Genomic DNA, 19,013 nt, shown 5'->3' on the forward strand with positions numbered 1-19,013 from the left:
TACTTCTAACTTCACATACAAGAATGATGCACCAAAATAAAAGGAAAAACTGTGTAGCACTTTAAAGACTAACAAGGTGGTTTAATAGGTGATGAGCTTTCGTGTGCCAGACCCACTTCCTCAGATCAAAGAGAACCGGAAGAGAACCGGCATGACCATATATACCAAAGGAATACAATGAAAAAAGTGAGCACATCATTAAACTGACAAATCAGATTTAGTACAGAAGATGGGGTGAGGCAGAGGGAGGGAGGGAATAGCTATTTGAGTCAATTAATGGCTCATCAGGGGTGATAAGTGGGGAAGCTATCTTTGTAATGAGTAAGGTAATTAGCATCTTTAAGGCCCATTTTTGTAGTGTGTCAAATTTAAGCATGAATAAAAGTTTTGAAGTTTCTCTCTGTAATCTGGTGTTAAAGTCTCTTTGAAGTAAGATGTATGTAATAAGGTCGTTAAGACTATGTCCAGGTAGGTTGAAATGAAGAGAAACTGGTTTTTCCATGTGAAGATGTCTGATTTTTGTGGGCATTAATTTTTTGGCAAAGGGTCTGAGAAGTCTGTCCAGTACATATAGCAGAAGGACACTGTTGGCACATGAGAGCATAAATTATATTTCTGGATGAACAGGAATATGTGTTCTTGGTCATATAACTGACATGGTTAGGTCCAGTTGTGGTGTCACCAGAATAAATACATGGACAAAGTTGGCAATGGGGTTTGTTGCAAGGGAAAGTTCCAGGGTTGGTATTATTGTGGTATGTCCTGTGGTTGTTCATAGAATACTAGGACTAGAAGGGACCTCGAGAGGTCGAGTCCAGCCCCCTGCCCTCATGGCAGAACCAAATACTGTCTAGACCATCCCTGATATAGACATTTATCTAACCTACTCTTAAATATCTCTAGAGATGGAGATTCCACAACCTCCCTGGACAATTTATTCCAGTGTTTGACTAGCCTGACAGTTAGGAACTTTTTCCAAATGTCCAACCTAAACCTCACTTGCTGCAGTTTAAGCCCATTGCTTCTTGTTCTCCCTCCTCCTTATGACAGCCTTTTAGGTATCTGAAAACTGCTATCATGTCCCCCCTCAATCTTCTCTTTTCTAAACTAAACAAACACAATTCTTTCAGCCTTCCTTCATAGGTCATGTTCTCTAGACCTGTAATCATTCTTGTTGCTCTTCTCTGGACCATTTCCAATTTCTCCACATCCTTCTTGAAATGCGGTGCCTAGAACTGGACACAATACTTCAACTGAGGCCTAACTAGCGCAGAGTAGAGCAGAAGAATGACTTCTCATGTCTTGCACACAACACACCTGTTAATGCAACCCGGAATCACGTTTGCTTTTTTTGCAACAGCATCACACTGCTGACTCATATTCAGCTTGTGGTCCACTATAACCCCTAGATCCCTTTCTGCCATACTCCTTCCTAGACAGTTGCTTCCCATTCTGTATGTGTTAAACTGATTGTTCCTTCCTAAGTGGATCACTTTGCATTTGTCTTTATTAAACTTCATCCTGCTTACCTCAGACCATTTCTCCAATTTGTCCAGATCATTTTGAATTATGACCCTATCCTTCAGATTAGTCGCAAGCCCTCCTTGCTTGTTATCTGCAAACTTAATAAGCGTACTTTCTATGCCAATATCTAAATCGTTGATGAAGATAATGAGCAGAGCCAGTCCCAAAACAGACCCCTGCGGAACTCCACTAGTTATACCTTTCCAGCAGGATTGTGAACCATTAATAACAACACTCTGAGTACAGTTATTCAGCCAGTTATGCACCCACCGTATAGCCCCATCTAAGTTGTATTTGCCTAGTTTATTGATATGGTCTCGCATGATATTCTTATCAAACGCCATACTAATGTTTAGGTATACCACATTCACCGCTTCTCCCTTATCCACAAGACTCATTATCCTATTAAAGAAAGCTATCACATTCGTTTGACATGATTTGGTCTTTACAAATCCATGCTGGCTGTTCCCTATCACCCTGCCACTTTCCAAGTGTTTGCAGATGATTTCCTTAATTACTTGCTCCATTATCTTCCCTGGCACTGAATTTAAACTAGCTGGTCTGTAGTTTCCTGGGTTGTTCTTATTTCCCTCTTTATAAATGGGCACTATATTTGCCCTTTTCCAGTCTTCTGGAATCTCTCCTGTCTCCCATGATTTTCCAAAGATTATATCTAGAGGCTCAGATACCTCTTCTATCAGCTCCTTGAATATTCTAGGATGCATTTCATCAGGCCCTGGTGACTTGCAGGCATCTAACTTTTCTAGGTGATTTTTAACTTGTTCTTTTTTTTATTTTATCTTCTAAATCTACCCCTTTCCCACTAGCATTCACTATGTTAGGCATTCCTTCAGACTTCTCGAAGACCGAAACAAAGAAGTCATTAAGCATCTCTGCCATTTCCAAGTTTCCTGTTACTGTTTCTCCCTCCTCACTGAGCAGTGGGCCTACCCTGTCCTTGGTCTTCCTTTTGCTTCTAATGTATTTATAAAAAGTCTTATTCTTTCCCTTTATTCTCGTAGCTCATCTGAGCTCATTTTGTGCCTTTGCCTTTCTAATCTTGCCCCTGCATTCCTGTGTTGTTTGCCTATACAGGCAGTCCCCGGGTTACGTACAAGATAGGGATTGTAGGTTTGTTCTTAAGTTGAATTTGTATGTAAGTCGGAACTGGTACATATTGTAGGGGAAACTCTAGCCAAACATTTCTCCAGAGCTCAGTTTTATTCTCCCACACCTCACTTCCCTCAGTCCTTTATTCTCAAGCTGAGGTGTCTGCTGAGAAAAGCCGCTCCGCGTCTCCCTGGTCTGCTGGGGGGGCGCTAGCTTCGCGTCTCCCTGGTCTGCTGGGGGGAAGCAGCTAGTGCGGGGTTGCCTCACCCCGTTTGTAAGTAGGGATCCGATGTAAGTCGGATCCATGTAACCCGGGGACTGCCTGTATTCATCCTTTGTAATTTGTCCTACTTTCCATTTTTTATATGACTCCTTTTTTATTTTTAGATCATGCAAGATCTCGTGGTTAAACCAAGGTGGCCTTTTGCCATATTATCCATCTTTCCAACACAGCGGAATAGCTTGCTTTTGGGTCCTTAATAATGTCCCTTTGAAAAACTACCAACTCTCCTTAGCTGTTTTTCCCTAGTGTTGATTCCCATGGGACCTTATCTATCCGCTCTCTGAGCTTACCAAAATCCTCCTTCCTGAAATCCATTGTCTCTATTTTGCTATTCTCCCTTCTACCCTTCCTTAGAATTGTGAACTCTGATTTCATGATCACTTTCACCCAAGCTGCCTTCCACTTTCAAATTCTCAACCAGTTCCTCCCTATTTGTTAGGATCAAATCTAGAACAGCTTCCCCCCCGGTAGCTTTTTCAACCTTCTGAAATAAAAAGTTGTCTCCAGTGCAGTCCAAGAACTTATTGGATAGTCTGTGCCCCGCTATATTATTTTCCCAACATATATCTGGATAGTTGTTGGTAAGAATCTTCCTGAGGTTAGGTAGTTGTCTATAGGAGACTATGGGTCTGTCCCCCAGAGCCTCTCGGAGTGTAGTATCCTGTTCCAGTATAGGTTGTAGGTTATTGATAATGCGCTGGAGGGGTTTAAGTTGGGGGCTATAGGTGATGACAAGTGGTGTTCTAGTGTTGGTTTTCTTGGGCCTGTCTTGAAGTAGATGGTTTCTGGGTGTACTCGTCTGGCTCTTTCAACTTGTTTTTTTTATTTCCCCCGGTGGGTACTTGAGATTTACAAATGCTTGGTAGAGATCTTGAAGTTTCTGGTCTCTGTCAGTGGGATTAGAACAGATGCGGTTTTACCTAAGGGCTTGACTATAGACGATGGATCGCATGGTCTGTCCTGGATGGAAGCTGGAGGCATGTAGGTAAGTGTAGCAGTCAGTGGGCTTTCTGTAGAGTGGTGTTTAATTTTCCATTAGTGATTTGTACTACAGTAAAACTCCATTAGTCCGGCATCCAATGCTCCGGGACTTCTGATGGTCCGGCACCATCAGGAACCCGGAAGTGCTGGGGCAGCCGGACAGGCTTCCCCCATTCAGCTGCTGCTGAAACTGACCAGCAGCTGAATCGGGGAAGCCGGGAGCAGAGCACCTGGGGTGCTGCCGGGTTGATCTCGTAGCGCTGCCCCTCGGGGCTGCGGGACCAACCCGGCAGCACCCCAGCTGCTCTATTGCAGGCATCCCCGATTCAGCTGCTGCTGAAACTCACCAGCAGCAGCTGAATCAAGGACGCTTAGGGCAGAGCCGGACTATCGTAAGTGGGGGCCATGAGGAGTCTGGGGTGGCATCCCCTCCCACCCCACTCTATCAGCCCCCCCTTCTGATAGTCTGGCATATCTGATAATCCGGCACCCCCTGGGTCCTAAAGGTGCCAGATTATCTGAAGTTTACTGTACTGTGTTGTCCAGGAAATGGTGTTGAATGGCCCAGGCTGAGATTGATGGGTGGAGTGTAGGTTGTTAGTCTCTGTGGAATGCATCCAGTGTTTCTTGGCCATGGGTCCAGATCATAAAGATGTCATTGACGTAGCATAAGTAAGGGAGGAGTAAAAGGGGACGAGATCTGAGGAAATGTTGTTCTAAGTCAGCCATAAAGATGTAAGTGTACTATGGGGCCATGCGGGTGTCCATGGCTGTGCCGCTGATCTGGAGGTATAAGTTGTCCCCAAATTGGAAATAATTGTGGGTGAGAACAAAGTTACATAGGTCTGCTGCCAGATTGGCTGTGGTATCCAAAATAACACATATACATCCAGCGGATTGTAACATTAAGATTGATAGGTTACATCAGGTAGTTTGTCTAAAGCACCTTCAAGTTATCCATGTTTATAGTCATAAATCATGGGGGAGGGGAAACAGTCACAAAGTCACTTCACTTCTTTCCTTTGGTTTCTCTGTCAAATTGAGAGGATAACACTTTTCTATCTCACGGGACTATTATGAAGATGATGTGCACAGCACCTTTTCTTCATCTTTTGCAGAACCATTGCTGTGGTGCTCAGGGGCCAAATGACTGGGATCTCAACATCTACTTCAACTGCAGCACCGAAAGTAAAAGTCGTGAGAAATGTGGAGTCCCCTTTTCCTGCTGTGTGCCTGATCCCGCTGTGAGTTGTTTCCTGGCTTTGTATTCCTATATTATTATTGGAGAATTTTGAAGGGAAGTTCTTCCTGGATATCCTGTAACTAGGGTTTTAAAAAGAAGGGACATAAAGACTGGGTGGAAGAGAGAGAATAATAAAATATCCTGGAAATAAAACGTGCTTGGGAATAGGGAGAGTATGAAAAGTCCTAAAGAAAAAATAGGAAGAGTAAATAAAGCTGACAGAGGGAACAGATTCTGAGAACACATACTATACCTGCTCCTCTTGCTGGAGACTCTCATTGTGCATTTCTGTTCCAGATTCTTTGGAGATTTAAAGTAACCTTAGTCTGTTGCTGAAAGACACTGGTTATCAGTCCCAGAGAAACTATTTTTGTATCCCTTAAGACCAAGGATGCTGAATTTAAGTATTGTTTCGTTAGTAATCCATTGTTTCCTTCAGTTCCTGATCTCTTGTTCCCAAAGCTGACAGGATCTGGGACCTCTGTCTGAACTGTGTGCTCAGCTCCCAGGGTGAAGGGAGAGTCTTAAACTATTCTACATCAAACCCATGATAGATACAATAGCACTGACTCACTGGGCGTAGAGTTAATCTGAGTAATCAAATTGGCTTGCGTGGGATTTGTGTACTTTAGTGCTTTGCTAGATTGGTGCTCAAAAGCAGTCTGTCTGACTTGCTTTCTGGGCTATGACTTGGGTTGAGCATGAGGATTGTAGGATCTCAGTGCTTCAGAAGAGTTTTGAAGGATGCCCCCCTCTCAAAAGTGTTTTGATTTTAATAAACTGTCTGAATTAGTCCCCCTCAGTTTGATTTCACCATCAACTGTTCTTTATGGCATACGCTACTGTGAAACACCTCTTTACACAAGAGGCTATTTTGGGCATTTAATTGCTATAATTGCAAATTGTGGTAAATTGGCAACTATAATTAAGCAAGCAGTATGGTTCCACCCCCTCCCCCCCCCCCCGCCCTTCACAAAACCGTGGTCTTTAAATTATTCTCAGAATTTCTCTGGTTCACAAGTAGCTCTGTATTCATTGAGGCCCCATAATTTCTATGGTTTTTGTGCTCTCTAAGTCCTGGTCTACACCACAGAGTTATTTTAAAATAACACCCTTTAATTTGAAATCCCAAGTAGAGCGTCCACACTACCAAGCCCATTATTTCGAAATAATAACTCCTGCTTTCCATGAGGAATAATGTTTATTTCAAAATAGTTATTTCAAAATAGCAATAGTGTGGACACTCCACTGCTGCTATTTTGAAATAACTACTCCCCAGAGTCATTCAAAGTAATTACTCCCCAGTGCTTCCTGGAATTCTAAGTCCAGGTGGTGAATCCACATTGAACAGGAGTTTGCCTTGGACTAATTTCGATGCTTCTCCGTAGCATGGAGACACTACTTTGAAATGTTTATTTTGGGATTTATTATTTTGAAATAATAAGTTATTTCAAAATAATTTCCTAGTGTAAACCTGCCCTAAGGCTCAGTGTTTAGTACCCTTACTTCAATATCAAGTCCTATTTTCAGGGTGTTAGAATTTTAGAATCTGGCTACTTGGTAGATTAAATGTACGAAAATAATCCAAATCAAATAGCTTGTGATTTATTTATTTATTTATTTATTTATTTATTTATTTATAGAAGTCCAGCTTTTAGCTGATCACAATCACAGTCATGCCACTGAAAAGGGAAGGAGGGCAGCGTGACTGGCTTACAAAACCCCCTGCACTCTTATGTAAATAAATTGGCTGGTGTGTGGTTTTGTGTGGGTTTTTTTTTTTTTTTTTTTTTTTTTTTAAATCCCTTCTCCAAAACCTTCAGCAGTTGTTGCATGGGACTTGGGCCATGCAACTCCATCAAGTTGTCTGAAGTGACACAAGTCTTTGAAGGTGTCGGTGTTTGAGAATTATTCTTTCGAGAAGTAAGTGTTAAGAGATGTCTGCAGAATAGTGATACAATGGAGGGGGCTGTAGCTTGTTTGAGTAGGCCTTGGTGCTTAAGGCTGAGTGATGGAAGAAACAGGCTTGCAAGAATGTGTAGGGCCTATAAGTAATAGGATAACAGCCATATATTTCAGCACGTTTCATGATCTTATAGAAAGATAAGCTTTCTTTTTTTTTTTTTAAATGGACCATTAACAGATGATAGAAAAGTTCCCTCCGTTGCTATTGGTTGTAGTTTGATCATGAATCTTCTGCAGATAGATATCTCCCTGTGAACTCAAGCTGTGAGAATTATATTAATATTTCTAACTTTTTTTTCCCCTCCCAGCAAAAGGTTGTGAATACACAGTGTGGATATGACGTCAGAGCATTGGTGAGCATCTGCTACCTACAGTGTTGGTGATTTTAGTTGATGGTTGTTCAGAAGCGGGACCTAACACATGGTGAATTAGATTGGCTCACTTTTCAAAAAAAATTAAATGGTGACCTACCTTTTTTTAAATTTGGGAAGCTAAGAGTAATAGTCAATGTTTATGCAGGACCAATAATGTAGTTTTGACTTACAGCTCTATGAGAACAACTAACCATGTGTGTGCCAGTCTATACTATCACCTGCATAAAAGCTGCCTTGGAAATTTCCTATACGCTGTCAGAGGGGGTCTGTCTGTACTAGAAACAGGGGGAGAAAAGAGAGTGAGTGTTTTCCTTTGGCAGTGGAGTCGGGCAGGGGCTATAGTCATTGAAAGAAGAGTCTCAAAATTCAAGTGTATGCTAAATAAGTTTATACGCTTCTGATAATTTATCTGAACTTTTGAAGTGTGTTCCTCATTAATAGTCAATTCACAACAAGAAATACGTGTTGACTTATGAAGCTCAAGATGATCTGAGTTACGAGTCTCTAGTTTTTGTACTTCTGGATTCTTTTTTAAAATACTAATTCTGTCCGCTATAGACACGTAGAAAGAAACGTTGCCTGCATGGTTTATAGTAAATATAAGCCAAAAAAAGTAACATGTTTTCTCCTCCCCTTCTACATTCCCCCATCCAGAATAAAAACCAATGGGACAACTCAATTTTCACCAAGGGTTGTATCCCTGCCCTTGAAGCTTGGCTGCCCCGGAACATCTACATTGTTGCAGGAGCCTTCATAGCTATTTCATTGCTACAGGTCAGTAGTTTCATTCTCCTACTGCTCCAGTAAAAGCTTCAGCCTTCAGAATTTCTGCCTATATGGTAGTTGAGGGGAGACAAATATTGTATAAATGTTGAAATCCTTGGGTTTTGTGAGAACATTATATCAAAATCTAATACTGTGTATTTCCATAGACCTACGTTCAAGCGTACTTTTGTTGCAAGTTAACATGGGTTTGCTGGTCTTATTACAATTTCACACCCCATCAATATCATAAAATCACCACATGTTCTGGTACCAGTGAATGTATTTGTCAATCTGTGTTCATGAAAAGTCTAGGACTAGAACAGAAGCAGTGTCTGATTTTTAACAGTCTCTTCTTTAGAGAATAGTGATAGAACAGTGCTACATTGTCCTGCATTTTGCTGCTTCTTTAGAGGCCTTCAGTGCTTAGATCTTCTCCTTAGATTATTTTACACTGCATGATATACCAACAGTGAAATGTAATCTGAGAAAATTGAACTTCCTCTTACATTTTTAAAAACGGATCAACTTTTTGTAAGAACTGTGAGGTTTTTTCCTGATTTTTTTTTTTAAACACGCGTGCACATGCACACAATTGCCCCAGAATTTATTTTCAAGCAAAGCCTGATTTCATTGAAAACACCCAAGTGTTTGAATGTTGCGGGACGTGTGTGTGTGTGTGTGTGTAATTTGAAAAAAATTCATGGCAATTTTTGTGAAAATAAAAACTTTACAAGCCAGGGGGCAACACGAGGGGTCACGTGCCTGCCAAACACTGAGGGTGCGGGAGGGGCAAGGGGCCAGCAGCTGGTGGTGGGTGACCTGAGGAACTAGCTGGGGGAGGAGGCCTGACTCCTGCAGCACAAGGCAGCAGCAAGAGGAGTGATGCAGCCCTAGCCTGCCCTGCTCCCCTGACTCCCAGCTGTGTTACTCAGGGGAGGAGGCAGGACTCCCCCGCCCCCCCCCCCCCGCACTCACTGGTGGGAAATGGAGACTCCTTCCACTGCCAATGAGTGTGTGTGTGTGTGGGGGGGGGGGTCTTACTCCTGCTGCAAATCCCAGGTTGTTCCCCCCCTGCTTGTCTCCCAGGCCACCTTGTTTGGGGGAGGGGATCTGTGGTAATGAGAAGGAAGAGGTGGAGGAGGGGCGAGGTCTGTTGGGCCTTCCCCCAGACTAGGGACAGCCCAGGAGGAATCATGTGGCGGGGAGGGGGAGCAGTCATCTGGTTGGTGCACCCCCCCTTTGTACCTGTCCTCAGCAGTGGTCCCTGTTGCAGGTGTCAAAGGCTCAAAATGATATGAATTTTTTCTCACTCAAGTTTGGAATAAATGTTTCATCCCTTTTGTGCCCATATGAAAAGCTTTCAAAATGCAATATTGGCTGAATGAGAGACAGTGCCAGGCTATATGATGATCAAAGAGGAGCGTAATGATGAGCATGATAAGCAATCTTTGGATACTTTAAAAGCTACCATAAAAAGATGGGGAAGAGTTGTTCTTTCTTGCCCCACAGGGCTGGGCATAGGGTAGTGGGTTTAAACTACTGCATAGCAGATTTAGATTAAAACTTCCTACTTGTAAGGATAGTAGACTGCCTTGAAAGGTTGTGGAAGCTCTCTTGCTGGAGGATGGATAGCCATCTGTCTTGGGTCGTTTAGACATAGCAAATCCTGCATTTTGGCAGGGGAGTTAGACTAGATGACCCTTCTGTCCTTGCTATGATTTTTATAAATCTTCAAGATGAATCACTGGTCTGGGTAGAAAATGAAAATGCCTGAAGTGTCTAAAAGTAACTGAGGTGATAGGAAAGTGCTAGAACTAAAGGAACCTAGCTGTATCTGACTCTTAGATTGCTGGGAATACTCATATGACTCGTGCATCACAGTTGGAAGTGTTACATGAAATTCTTTCTCTTTCTCTTTTTTTTTTTTAAATTAAATTAAATGGGCAGATTATGCCATCTTTACTCCAACTGAGTAGTGAGGTGCTATTTGGGTGAGACGTTCCTGAGACCTGTGTGTCTTAAGTACGTGTCATAACTCCACTCTTTGAGTAGTTTCATCGACTTTTAATGAGCGTGCTCATTTGAGAAGAGTTATACATGTGCTTAAATGTTTGCAGAATTCGAGCCTAACTAAGGATGGCAGAATTAGGCTCTTTATTATTCGGAGCAGCCTCATGATCTGGAAATCTTGAATGTGTGTGTTCTGTCTGCCTGCTTACTGGTTTTGTATGTTTTTTTCTTTAGATATTTGGGATTTTCCTGGCCAGGTCATTGATTTCGGATATTGAAGTTGTAAAGGCAGGTCATCATTTCTGAAGATGAAAGCAGACACCAGCTGTGAAGACAAATACTTTTCACTGCTATTGATTTGACATCAAGGTGAAAAGAAATCTGAGACCTGCACAGGCCTTGCAGTACTCCAGGTTAAAAAGCCCAGCCAGATGTTACGCCACTTCTCCTGTTGCTGCAGGCTGGTGCAGCAACAATGCACTGCTTCCTCCTCCTGCCTCCTTTCTGCCAACACAACATCTGATTCTTTTTCCAAGAGGAAGGACTCAAAGCACTAGATCTGAGCCTTTTTCGCTGTGGACGAGTGAGATTCCCCATACCTTATACAGGATGGATTGAAAGGCTCCAGGGAGCAAAAGTGGAAACTGCTACAAATCTGGCACTTACTGTGAAGAATTTGCTGCAGGGACTGTTTTGTCTTGGATCCCAGCTACCATCACTGGAGACTGCAAATGTTGCATTCAATATGTGGATCATAGCTGTGTTTAGTGGTGGTATTTGCCTATCCCATCCATGTGGTCATTGTTCATCTTTAGGACACTCTCTAAGATCATGATAAAAGGAGTTATTTAATCTCTATTCTGAAAATTTTGTAGTGTGGTCTCAAAACACCAAGTATTTCATTGCATCCTGTTTAAATGGAGAGCCCAGGTAGTGATGTCATTGGATTACTGGGAATCACAACTGTCTTGCTATTAAAAGTTTTTCACTATTTCTGAGTCCCTAGTTGTCAGATGGAACCTCAGCTCTGCAGAAGTAGGGAAAGTCCCTGTGTGACCAGAATGAATGTGGATATTTCCGTAGGGTCGTAAATGCTTGAGTAATGGAAGTCGCTTAATTTGATAATTCATATTTTCCTTTTTGTAAATAGTTTTAATTTATAGAGAAGACAGATTTCATCATTTACTCACACTGATTTGTAGAGCAATTGCTTCTGTTATCTGTTTGGCTGAAAACACATAAAAATGCTATGCCAAACAAGCAATCGCTGAATATGCGATTGTTTCTGTCAAGAGCTCTCTAGCCTTCCATCTGTTCTCTTTCACACCTGTCCACAGCACTGTTTTTTATTGTCATCTTTGAATGTTGATTGCTATAAGACTATAAAGAAATCAAAGAACAGGTTTAAGAAACTGTTAGACCTTCAGGATTTTCCAAGCTAGCCAAAAGCTAACATAACATATGTGTAGCAGTGCACTAGAATTGCTTTTTTTATTTTTATTTTTATTTTGACTGAATTGGATTGTTTCCTGTTCCGTTTCTTCTTCACTGCTCAGTCGCTCCTAACCAAAAGCTGAGTCCAGTAAGGCTGAAGAAATACTCAATTCTGTATTTCCGGAACAGTGCTTTGGATCTTTGGCCCAAATGGAATGCTACGCCCATTGAAGTGTGTGGCTCCTGTTTACATCAGGAATGAAATAAAGTCCTTATGACATTTCCTGCAGTTGGTGACCTGAGCTGAAGTCCATGGAGACCAACGGAAAGATTTCCACCGATGTCAGTGGACTTTGGATCTGGTCTGTTGTGCTGGCTCAAACCATTCGTCTGTGAAATCAGAAGTCAGAGTAATATTAACTGTAAAGGCTGTTATACATAATAAGACTCTTTCTTCAGTAGCTGTTGCATCGGCAATTTCACCACGGGCCGTTTTTACTAGCAAACTATTCACTACTTTTAATGCCATGCTATTTTCAGGGATAGCAGTTATTTGCAGTGCATAACATTAGGTAAATACTAGTAAAATATATATTTTTGTAATTATATTTTATTACATTAATGCTTGCATTTCCAAAGTGTGATGCTTTCTTAAAATGCCAAACTTATGAATATACTTTTTTACAAAAAAGTTTAACTTTTTGAGTGTTTCCTAGGTATTAATGAGCATTTTACTGGAAGAATGGTGATATCAATAGGGATCTGAAGTGGTCTTTCTTGCTTGATCGTAAGAAGAAGGCTGTTCTGATATTCTGTGAGATTTCAGACAGTGCTGTATTTTGTATGTGGCTTTCAGCTGAGCTTTCGTATTTCTTTTTCTGGCCAGTGACTGAGACAGAACCGGAAAGGGAAGCCTGTCTAAGGATGGCTGATTTCCTCACAGACCGACAAAGAACACAATTGTCTATTTTATTTTTCTGCAGGACCCGAAGGTAAAATCTCCAGGCATATGCTGTTACTTTTTTTTTCTTTGATCTTCAGAAAGAAGAAAAAAAATAAGTAGCAGAAGCTGGAGAGACAACAAAAGAAACTGCTTCAACAGAGCCATGAAACAGCAAACATGGCACAGACTTCAATGTCGATTGCAGCAGCAACTGCCTGAAACTCAGTGCTGATATTTGCATTTAGTAGGTGGCACACCCATGTCTAGAATTACTGCTTCAAGTTCTTCCACGAAGAATACTGATTTGCAATGCCAGACGACCCCGGGCATCAAGCCACAGCAGCCAACTGATGCGCGTCACCTGTGATGATACAGTAACCCATTGAGTTTAAAAACATTGCATTCTGCTTGTGAAATGTAGTGCCAGAATTGCAATGAGGGGAATAGATTTTGCTATTCCAGCTTTCTGAACTTGTGAAGAGTTAGCACTTTCCTGAAAGACCAATAAAACCGGCAGGCCATTTCTTTAGCTGTGGAATATCAATATAGCATCTCTGGCTTTGTTGGCGCTATCTCAAAACCTGCTGAGGTTGTGAGCTGGTATAAGAACTCTCCAAAGTTCTCTGCATCATCTGCTGCCTTCTACTGGCTAAATGGCAAATTAGTGTTTTTGTCGCCTCAGTCATGTTTTCTGTGCAAAGCCACATCAATCTCAAGTGTAGCTTTTCACAGTTAGGTGCTTATTCCTGTTACTACCACTGTAAACTTGTAAAGCTAATAGCAGATATTTATGACACTGCTTCAGTGCTCTTGTAAATAACGCCTAATGCTTCCAAAAAACCAGGAATAGGGTTTTGATATCATTTTTCACTTTTCTGCTTTTGAATTGTTAAAAATCCCTAAATCCTACATATGAAAGCGATTTGGGAGCCTAAGTGACTTAAAAGCCGAAGACATTTAAGTGCCTCTGGAAATTGTCACAATCCATTTTAAAGAGCAGTGGCAAATAGTTGGCAAAAACTTAGACCCCCTGTATTGATGTGAAACATGAACATTGCCTGTTGTGTGCTAACACTTCTAAATAGAACATCCTTCATGAAACTGCAGTGCCTTACTTGTTAGAGATATGTAAATTCTGATTCCTGGCTTCTGCTGCTTAATGCTTGATAGTTAGACTCTTAATGAGGAGCAACTCAAATCCATTCCACCACCAATCATCGTAAGGGCTTAAAGTTGAGAGATCGATGGCAGCATTCAGACCAAGTTCACCACACTACAATAGAAACCAGCTTTGGCTTATATGACCTGAACTTAGAGAGACAAAAACAGAACTGATGGACTGGGTTATGAGAGGCTATTCTGTTCTAGGAAGTGATTTTATTTCTGGGATACTGTATCTTATTTACTTTTCACCATTATGAGTGACCGTGGGCTTTGGTCTCTGCTTAATGCTCCTATATACAGAGACACAACTGCTTACGCATGAAGAGGAGAAGAATTCTTTTGTGTGCCCCTGATGAGCATATCCAAGTGATCCTCTTCCCAAGGGAGAACAGCTGCCCTGGGAATTGTAACATTCCTATGTAGCACCAGCCCTTTATACAGCGCAAGGAGGTTGGTGTGTGCTCCCACCAGTATCCTGCGAGGCTGCTCCACAGCTCAGTCTCAACTGTGTGTCCAGCAGCTCCCTTCTCTTCCAGAAACTAGGCATGTAGCTTTAACAGTGTACCTAGCCCACAAAAGGATGGCTCAAACTCTGCTCCCCTGCCTGGTTTGGTTTCCTTTTGTCTTCTAAGCAGTAAAATAAATGGACTTAAATCTCTCATCACTGAAACTGTTTTCTTTCTTTTTTTGGGGGGGGGGGGGGGGGACTTCCTGGATCCAGCCATTTGTAAATTGAGTGTTTTTTATTGATGAGGCTTAAATTCTCTATTGATGCTGTTGATGGCCAACACAAACAAATGAGCTGGTGCTTTTAGGATAAGTGTGTTTTGGTATGTTTTTAAAGTTAACTTTTCTGTTGCACACTCTGTCCCCCAATGTTGCTTGTGGCTTGTTGCACAAATGCACTCTGTATGATCTGCCAGTGTTGACGATTGTAATTGAGTGATGAAAACCAGTTTCAATGTGATTCATGAACTATAGAAAAACTGGGGCTAAATCTTTGAACTCTTAAAAATATTTTTAAATAAAATGTATAATTCATTATATGTATATCATATCAGATTTTTTTTTAAAGAAAGGACTTTAAGTCCTCTCTGCCATGATGCTTACTTCAGGTCTGTTAATTTCAGCATTTGATGATATTGCACATCCTTATGCTTCTGAAACCAGCTACATGGACACTTAAATTATAGTTGATTTGAAAAATGTCTTCTGCACTTGGAATTACAGGTCAAGCCTCCTAAATCTGGCACTCTCTAGTCTGGCAATGTCGGATGTTGCCAGACCAGAGAGCCCCAGTGCCTGGGAGTGCGAGCCGGTTGGGAGCCCAGCTGCGAGGAGCCCCACCGTTGGGCGAGCCTAGACCCAGCGGGGAATCAGCAAGGCAGCAGCAGAGCCCCAACCCAGTGTGGCAGCAGTGGAATCGTCCCAGCCAGAAGAGGCAAAAGCAGGGCCATGGCGGCTGGGGAGCTCTGTCCCTGGAGAGCCCCAGCCAGCTGTCAGAAGGAGTCTAGAGCCAAGCCCAAGCCATGTAGCAGCAGGGCTGGAGCGGAGCCAGCCAGAGGGAGGGGCAGTGTCCTGGGAGTGTCCTGTACTTAATGACAAGCTTTTCAAATGCCATGTGACTGGCATTTAAATATTTTTGAATGAGGATATTCATGCATCCCTGAAAGATCCCCGTGATAGAAACATGTCTCACTGGTTAAAGACTGAAAGTTTGAAATCCTGCAATTCTAAACTTTTCTGTCCCTGATTCTCATTTTAGAATTCATCTAGACTGGAGCTTGCAGCCCTGTTGTAATGCGCGTTGAGGAACCGCTGATTTAGCTGGATTTGACAAACACCTTTTGTGAAGGTTTAATTTAAATATTTCACAAACGTTTGTTCTAGGGTACAGATGTTGCATTTACTCTGGGGGGTGTCCTAATGTACAGCAGTTTCCTGCAGACTGTCTGTGAACTGCTCCGGAATCATCTTAATGACGTTGACAATGGAGATGCCCTCTGTGCCGGGGATTCAGAGAGGGCCAAAGTAAGTCTGTTTACGGCAGCCCCCTGGTGTGCAGGAGTCGAGTTCTTCCCCGGAGTTCTTCCTTAGAGCATAGTGCTAGCCCTTTATGCTGCTGGTCTGGTAAGTGGGGGACTGAATTTGTTCCATGCCAACTTATAAAGTCTAAAGTGCTGCAGTTGTCCCTTGGTGCATCTAATGGAGCTGTAGACGCTTGGCACCTCTCAACTAGCACACAGTCCCTTATGGGATTGGGCGCTTAATATAGCGAAGGAGTTGAGTGAGTGTGTGTGTGTGTGCGTGCGCCTTCCCCAGGAACAATACGCATATCCATGGAAGACTTGCAACAAAATACAAACTGGTATATCCGTGCAGTTTATTGAAATGTGTTCCTTTAAAAAGACATTGTCATGCATCAAGCTCTGGAAAGTGCCTGTAACTAAGGAGGGAAAAGGGGTTCTCAGATCATCATAAGCTGCTCTGGTGCTATAACAAACTCTTTAAAGGAATGGAAACACAACTTACTCCTGCTGTAGGCCCACTTTCCTTTACCAGACCAGCATAAAGGGATTGTAGTTTAAAATGAGAATCAGGCCCTCAATTTTCGGGAACACTTATTCACAAATTACCCCAGGCAACAGCTACTGCTATTTCAAATGGGAATGTCCCCAACTTTTTGTACTCGTTGGATGGGTTCATTTTGATGGCCGCAATCTGGGGAGTCCATCTGTAAAACACTTGCACAGTTTATGCTAATGCCATGTCTGAGCAGCACAGCAACGGGCCTTAGACTGCATCAAGAATGACAGACTTAATGGTTACAGACCTACAGTGTTGAGGGGGAGGGTAGACTTTGCTAAATGAGCCCGAATTTCCTATTCCACCCTTCAACAGATTTATTGCAAGGCCTAGATTCCCCAAAAGGGATTTGGGCATTGCTGGATTGTAAACAGCTACTTGCAAGATTAGACTTGTTGGCTTTAATGAGACGACTTGTATGAGCAGTGGGAGTAATGGGTTCCCAGGCATACTATATACTTAGTTTTTGTTTCACTGCAGTACTATTTCTGTTTTGGATTGCTGAAAATCTCTTCTCTGTTTTTATAATGGAAGATAACTTCAGACAGACTGTTTCAGGGAAAGAGCATAGGGATAGGTTGTGAGAACGAGGGCATTTTATCACATTTTGTTCTAATGGAGACACAGTTGCATCTGTTTTATGCTGAGTAGAAACATGACTCGACTAAAAAATGACTTACGCTTTTAAAGTAATTTTTTTTCCATGGACTACCTTTAATGTGGTGTTATCATTTCTATAGTATTCACGAACAAAGGTTAATCACAAATGCAAAGGATTAAATAGAAGCTCTGGAAGAGACACAGGTCTGGAAACTCAGCTGGAACTAAAGATGTGAACTGAAGAAGTTATGTCAGTCAACAAACAAGCAGACCATGCACACACATGATACTTGGTCTGCTTAGTACTTTGTAATCACTAACTTTTAAGCGTAAGGTCTGCTTTTCTGTTGGGGTGCGTTTGAGTAACTTTTGTCAGTTTTAAAAGTTATTCAGGGAAAAATAATTTGCTTGAAACCTAAGTATATAGTTAGTTAAATATGGTCTGTCATGCTATCTGGTTCGCCAGCATTCTCCTTGATAGATTCTGAATCAGGAACTCTAAGGGCATCAATGCTGTAGCGATCCACCGGTGGTCAACTTTTTGTGACTACTTAGACGTGATAAATCGACCTCTGAGCATGCTCCCATTAACTCCAGTACTCCCTTAGAATGAGAAGAGTAGCCGGAGTCAATGGGGGTGCAGCCCCCACCAGCCTTACTCACCATACACCTCTATGCTGTATGTCGACTTCAGCTGTGTTAGTCACAAAGCGGAAGTTGCATAGCTTAGCTTGATGGAGGGATGATATAGTGTAGAACAGAGATGTTAGTTACAGGGTAATTGAATAGTTGTGTAACCACATGAAATCTTTGCAGTTGCACAACTATTTGATAGTCCCCAGGGAGCAGGCCCAGCACCCATGTGCTTCCGGCCCCACTCCCAGGGAGCCCCCTGCTACCCTGTGCTGCTGCCTTTGTATCAGAGGCAGCAAGGTGTGTGTGTGGGCGGGCGGGGGGGGGAGGGAGAAATGCATGTGATTTTTTTAGTTAAAAGATAGGGTTTCGTCTTATACCCCAGCGCCCCTCCGCCTCCCCGGCTTTGCTCCCGGTGCCTCTGGCCTGCTGGGGACCGTCTCCAGCAGACCAGGGACACCGGGAGCAAAGCCTCTTGAGGACGCCCCGGCAGCGGGACAGCCCCGGCGCACCTGGGCTGCCCCGCCGCCGGCTTCCCCTGAGGCTTTGCAAAGCCACAAAGCTGTATACCTGGCGTATAAGACGACCCCCGATTTTTGGGGGATGTTTAACATCAAAAATCGCCTTATACGCCGGAAAATACGGTAAGCCTAAATTAGGAGTAGCAGTTCTGTACTTGAGGTTCTGTACTTGGGCTACCAAGTATGCTGCCCACCCGGTAGGGGTGGAAGGGAATTACAGAACTGGAGTGTTGTTACAATGGCATTGTTTTTAAACAAAAGCTGTTGACGTCAAAAGTTCTTTTTGGAGACGTTAGTTTTGAAATAGCTGTCAATTTTTAATTTACCAAGCATGAAAAATAATGAATCTTCTTAATGGAAAAAAAGACCAGTTGCATAATCTGTGTGACACAAACCTGAAAATGTTTTTATTCTCGTTTCATTTTTCTAACCAGTTTAAGTTGGCCCAGTGCTCCTTAGACACTGCTGTATAAGTTCATCCTATTGCAATCAATAGCTATTTAATCATGGCATATTCACGCTAAAGCTCATCAAGCTAGGGTATTGACAAGAATAGGGTTGTGAAGTAGCAGTGACATAGGCTAGCCACACTGCACAGAAACCTGCCTGTGAGTATGTGCTCAAGACAGCTAGCCCATATTGCCACTCAACACTGCCCTTGGTACCTCAGCAACACTATTTTTAGCCCACTAGCTGGATGAGAGCAAGTGCTATTACATTTATGCAAGCTGGGAATCACACCCTCTGCTCCAAGCGTAGCCATAGCTAGGAACTTGATGAATACCTTGAAGATTTGTTTGAGTAAAACTCCCAGAGATAGCAGGTAAAATCTGGGCTAACTTAAGTATTTGGGGGGAGTGGCAGTGGGGATGCTAGA

The 19,013-nt window shown here is 42.5% G+C and overlaps 1 protein-coding gene across 2 annotated transcripts in view; it reads left to right on the forward strand.

Annotated features, from left to right (window-relative positions):
• The window catches only part of TSPAN14 (tetraspanin 14), a 91,952-nt gene extending 77,110 nt beyond the window's left edge, over positions 1–14,842 (forward strand). For both annotated transcript variants that reach the window (XM_075934797.1, XM_075934796.1), the window contains exons 6-9: positions 5,017–5,142; positions 7,415–7,459; positions 8,135–8,254; positions 10,490–14,842. In XM_075934797.1, the coding sequence (XP_075790912.1) occupies positions 5,017–5,142; positions 7,415–7,459; positions 8,135–8,254; positions 10,490–10,561 (363 nt within the window). In that variant the 3' untranslated portion in view covers positions 10,562–14,842. The remainder of the gene's footprint in view (positions 1–5,016; positions 5,143–7,414; positions 7,460–8,134; positions 8,255–10,489) is intronic.
• Positions 14,843–19,013: the final 4,171 nt, after the last annotated feature.

The sequence above is a fragment of the Pelodiscus sinensis genome, chromosome 8, assembly GCF_049634645.1.
Source record: "Pelodiscus sinensis isolate JC-2024 chromosome 8, ASM4963464v1, whole genome shotgun sequence".
In the NCBI taxonomy this organism is placed as follows: Eukaryota; Metazoa; Chordata; order Testudines; family Trionychidae; genus Pelodiscus; species Pelodiscus sinensis.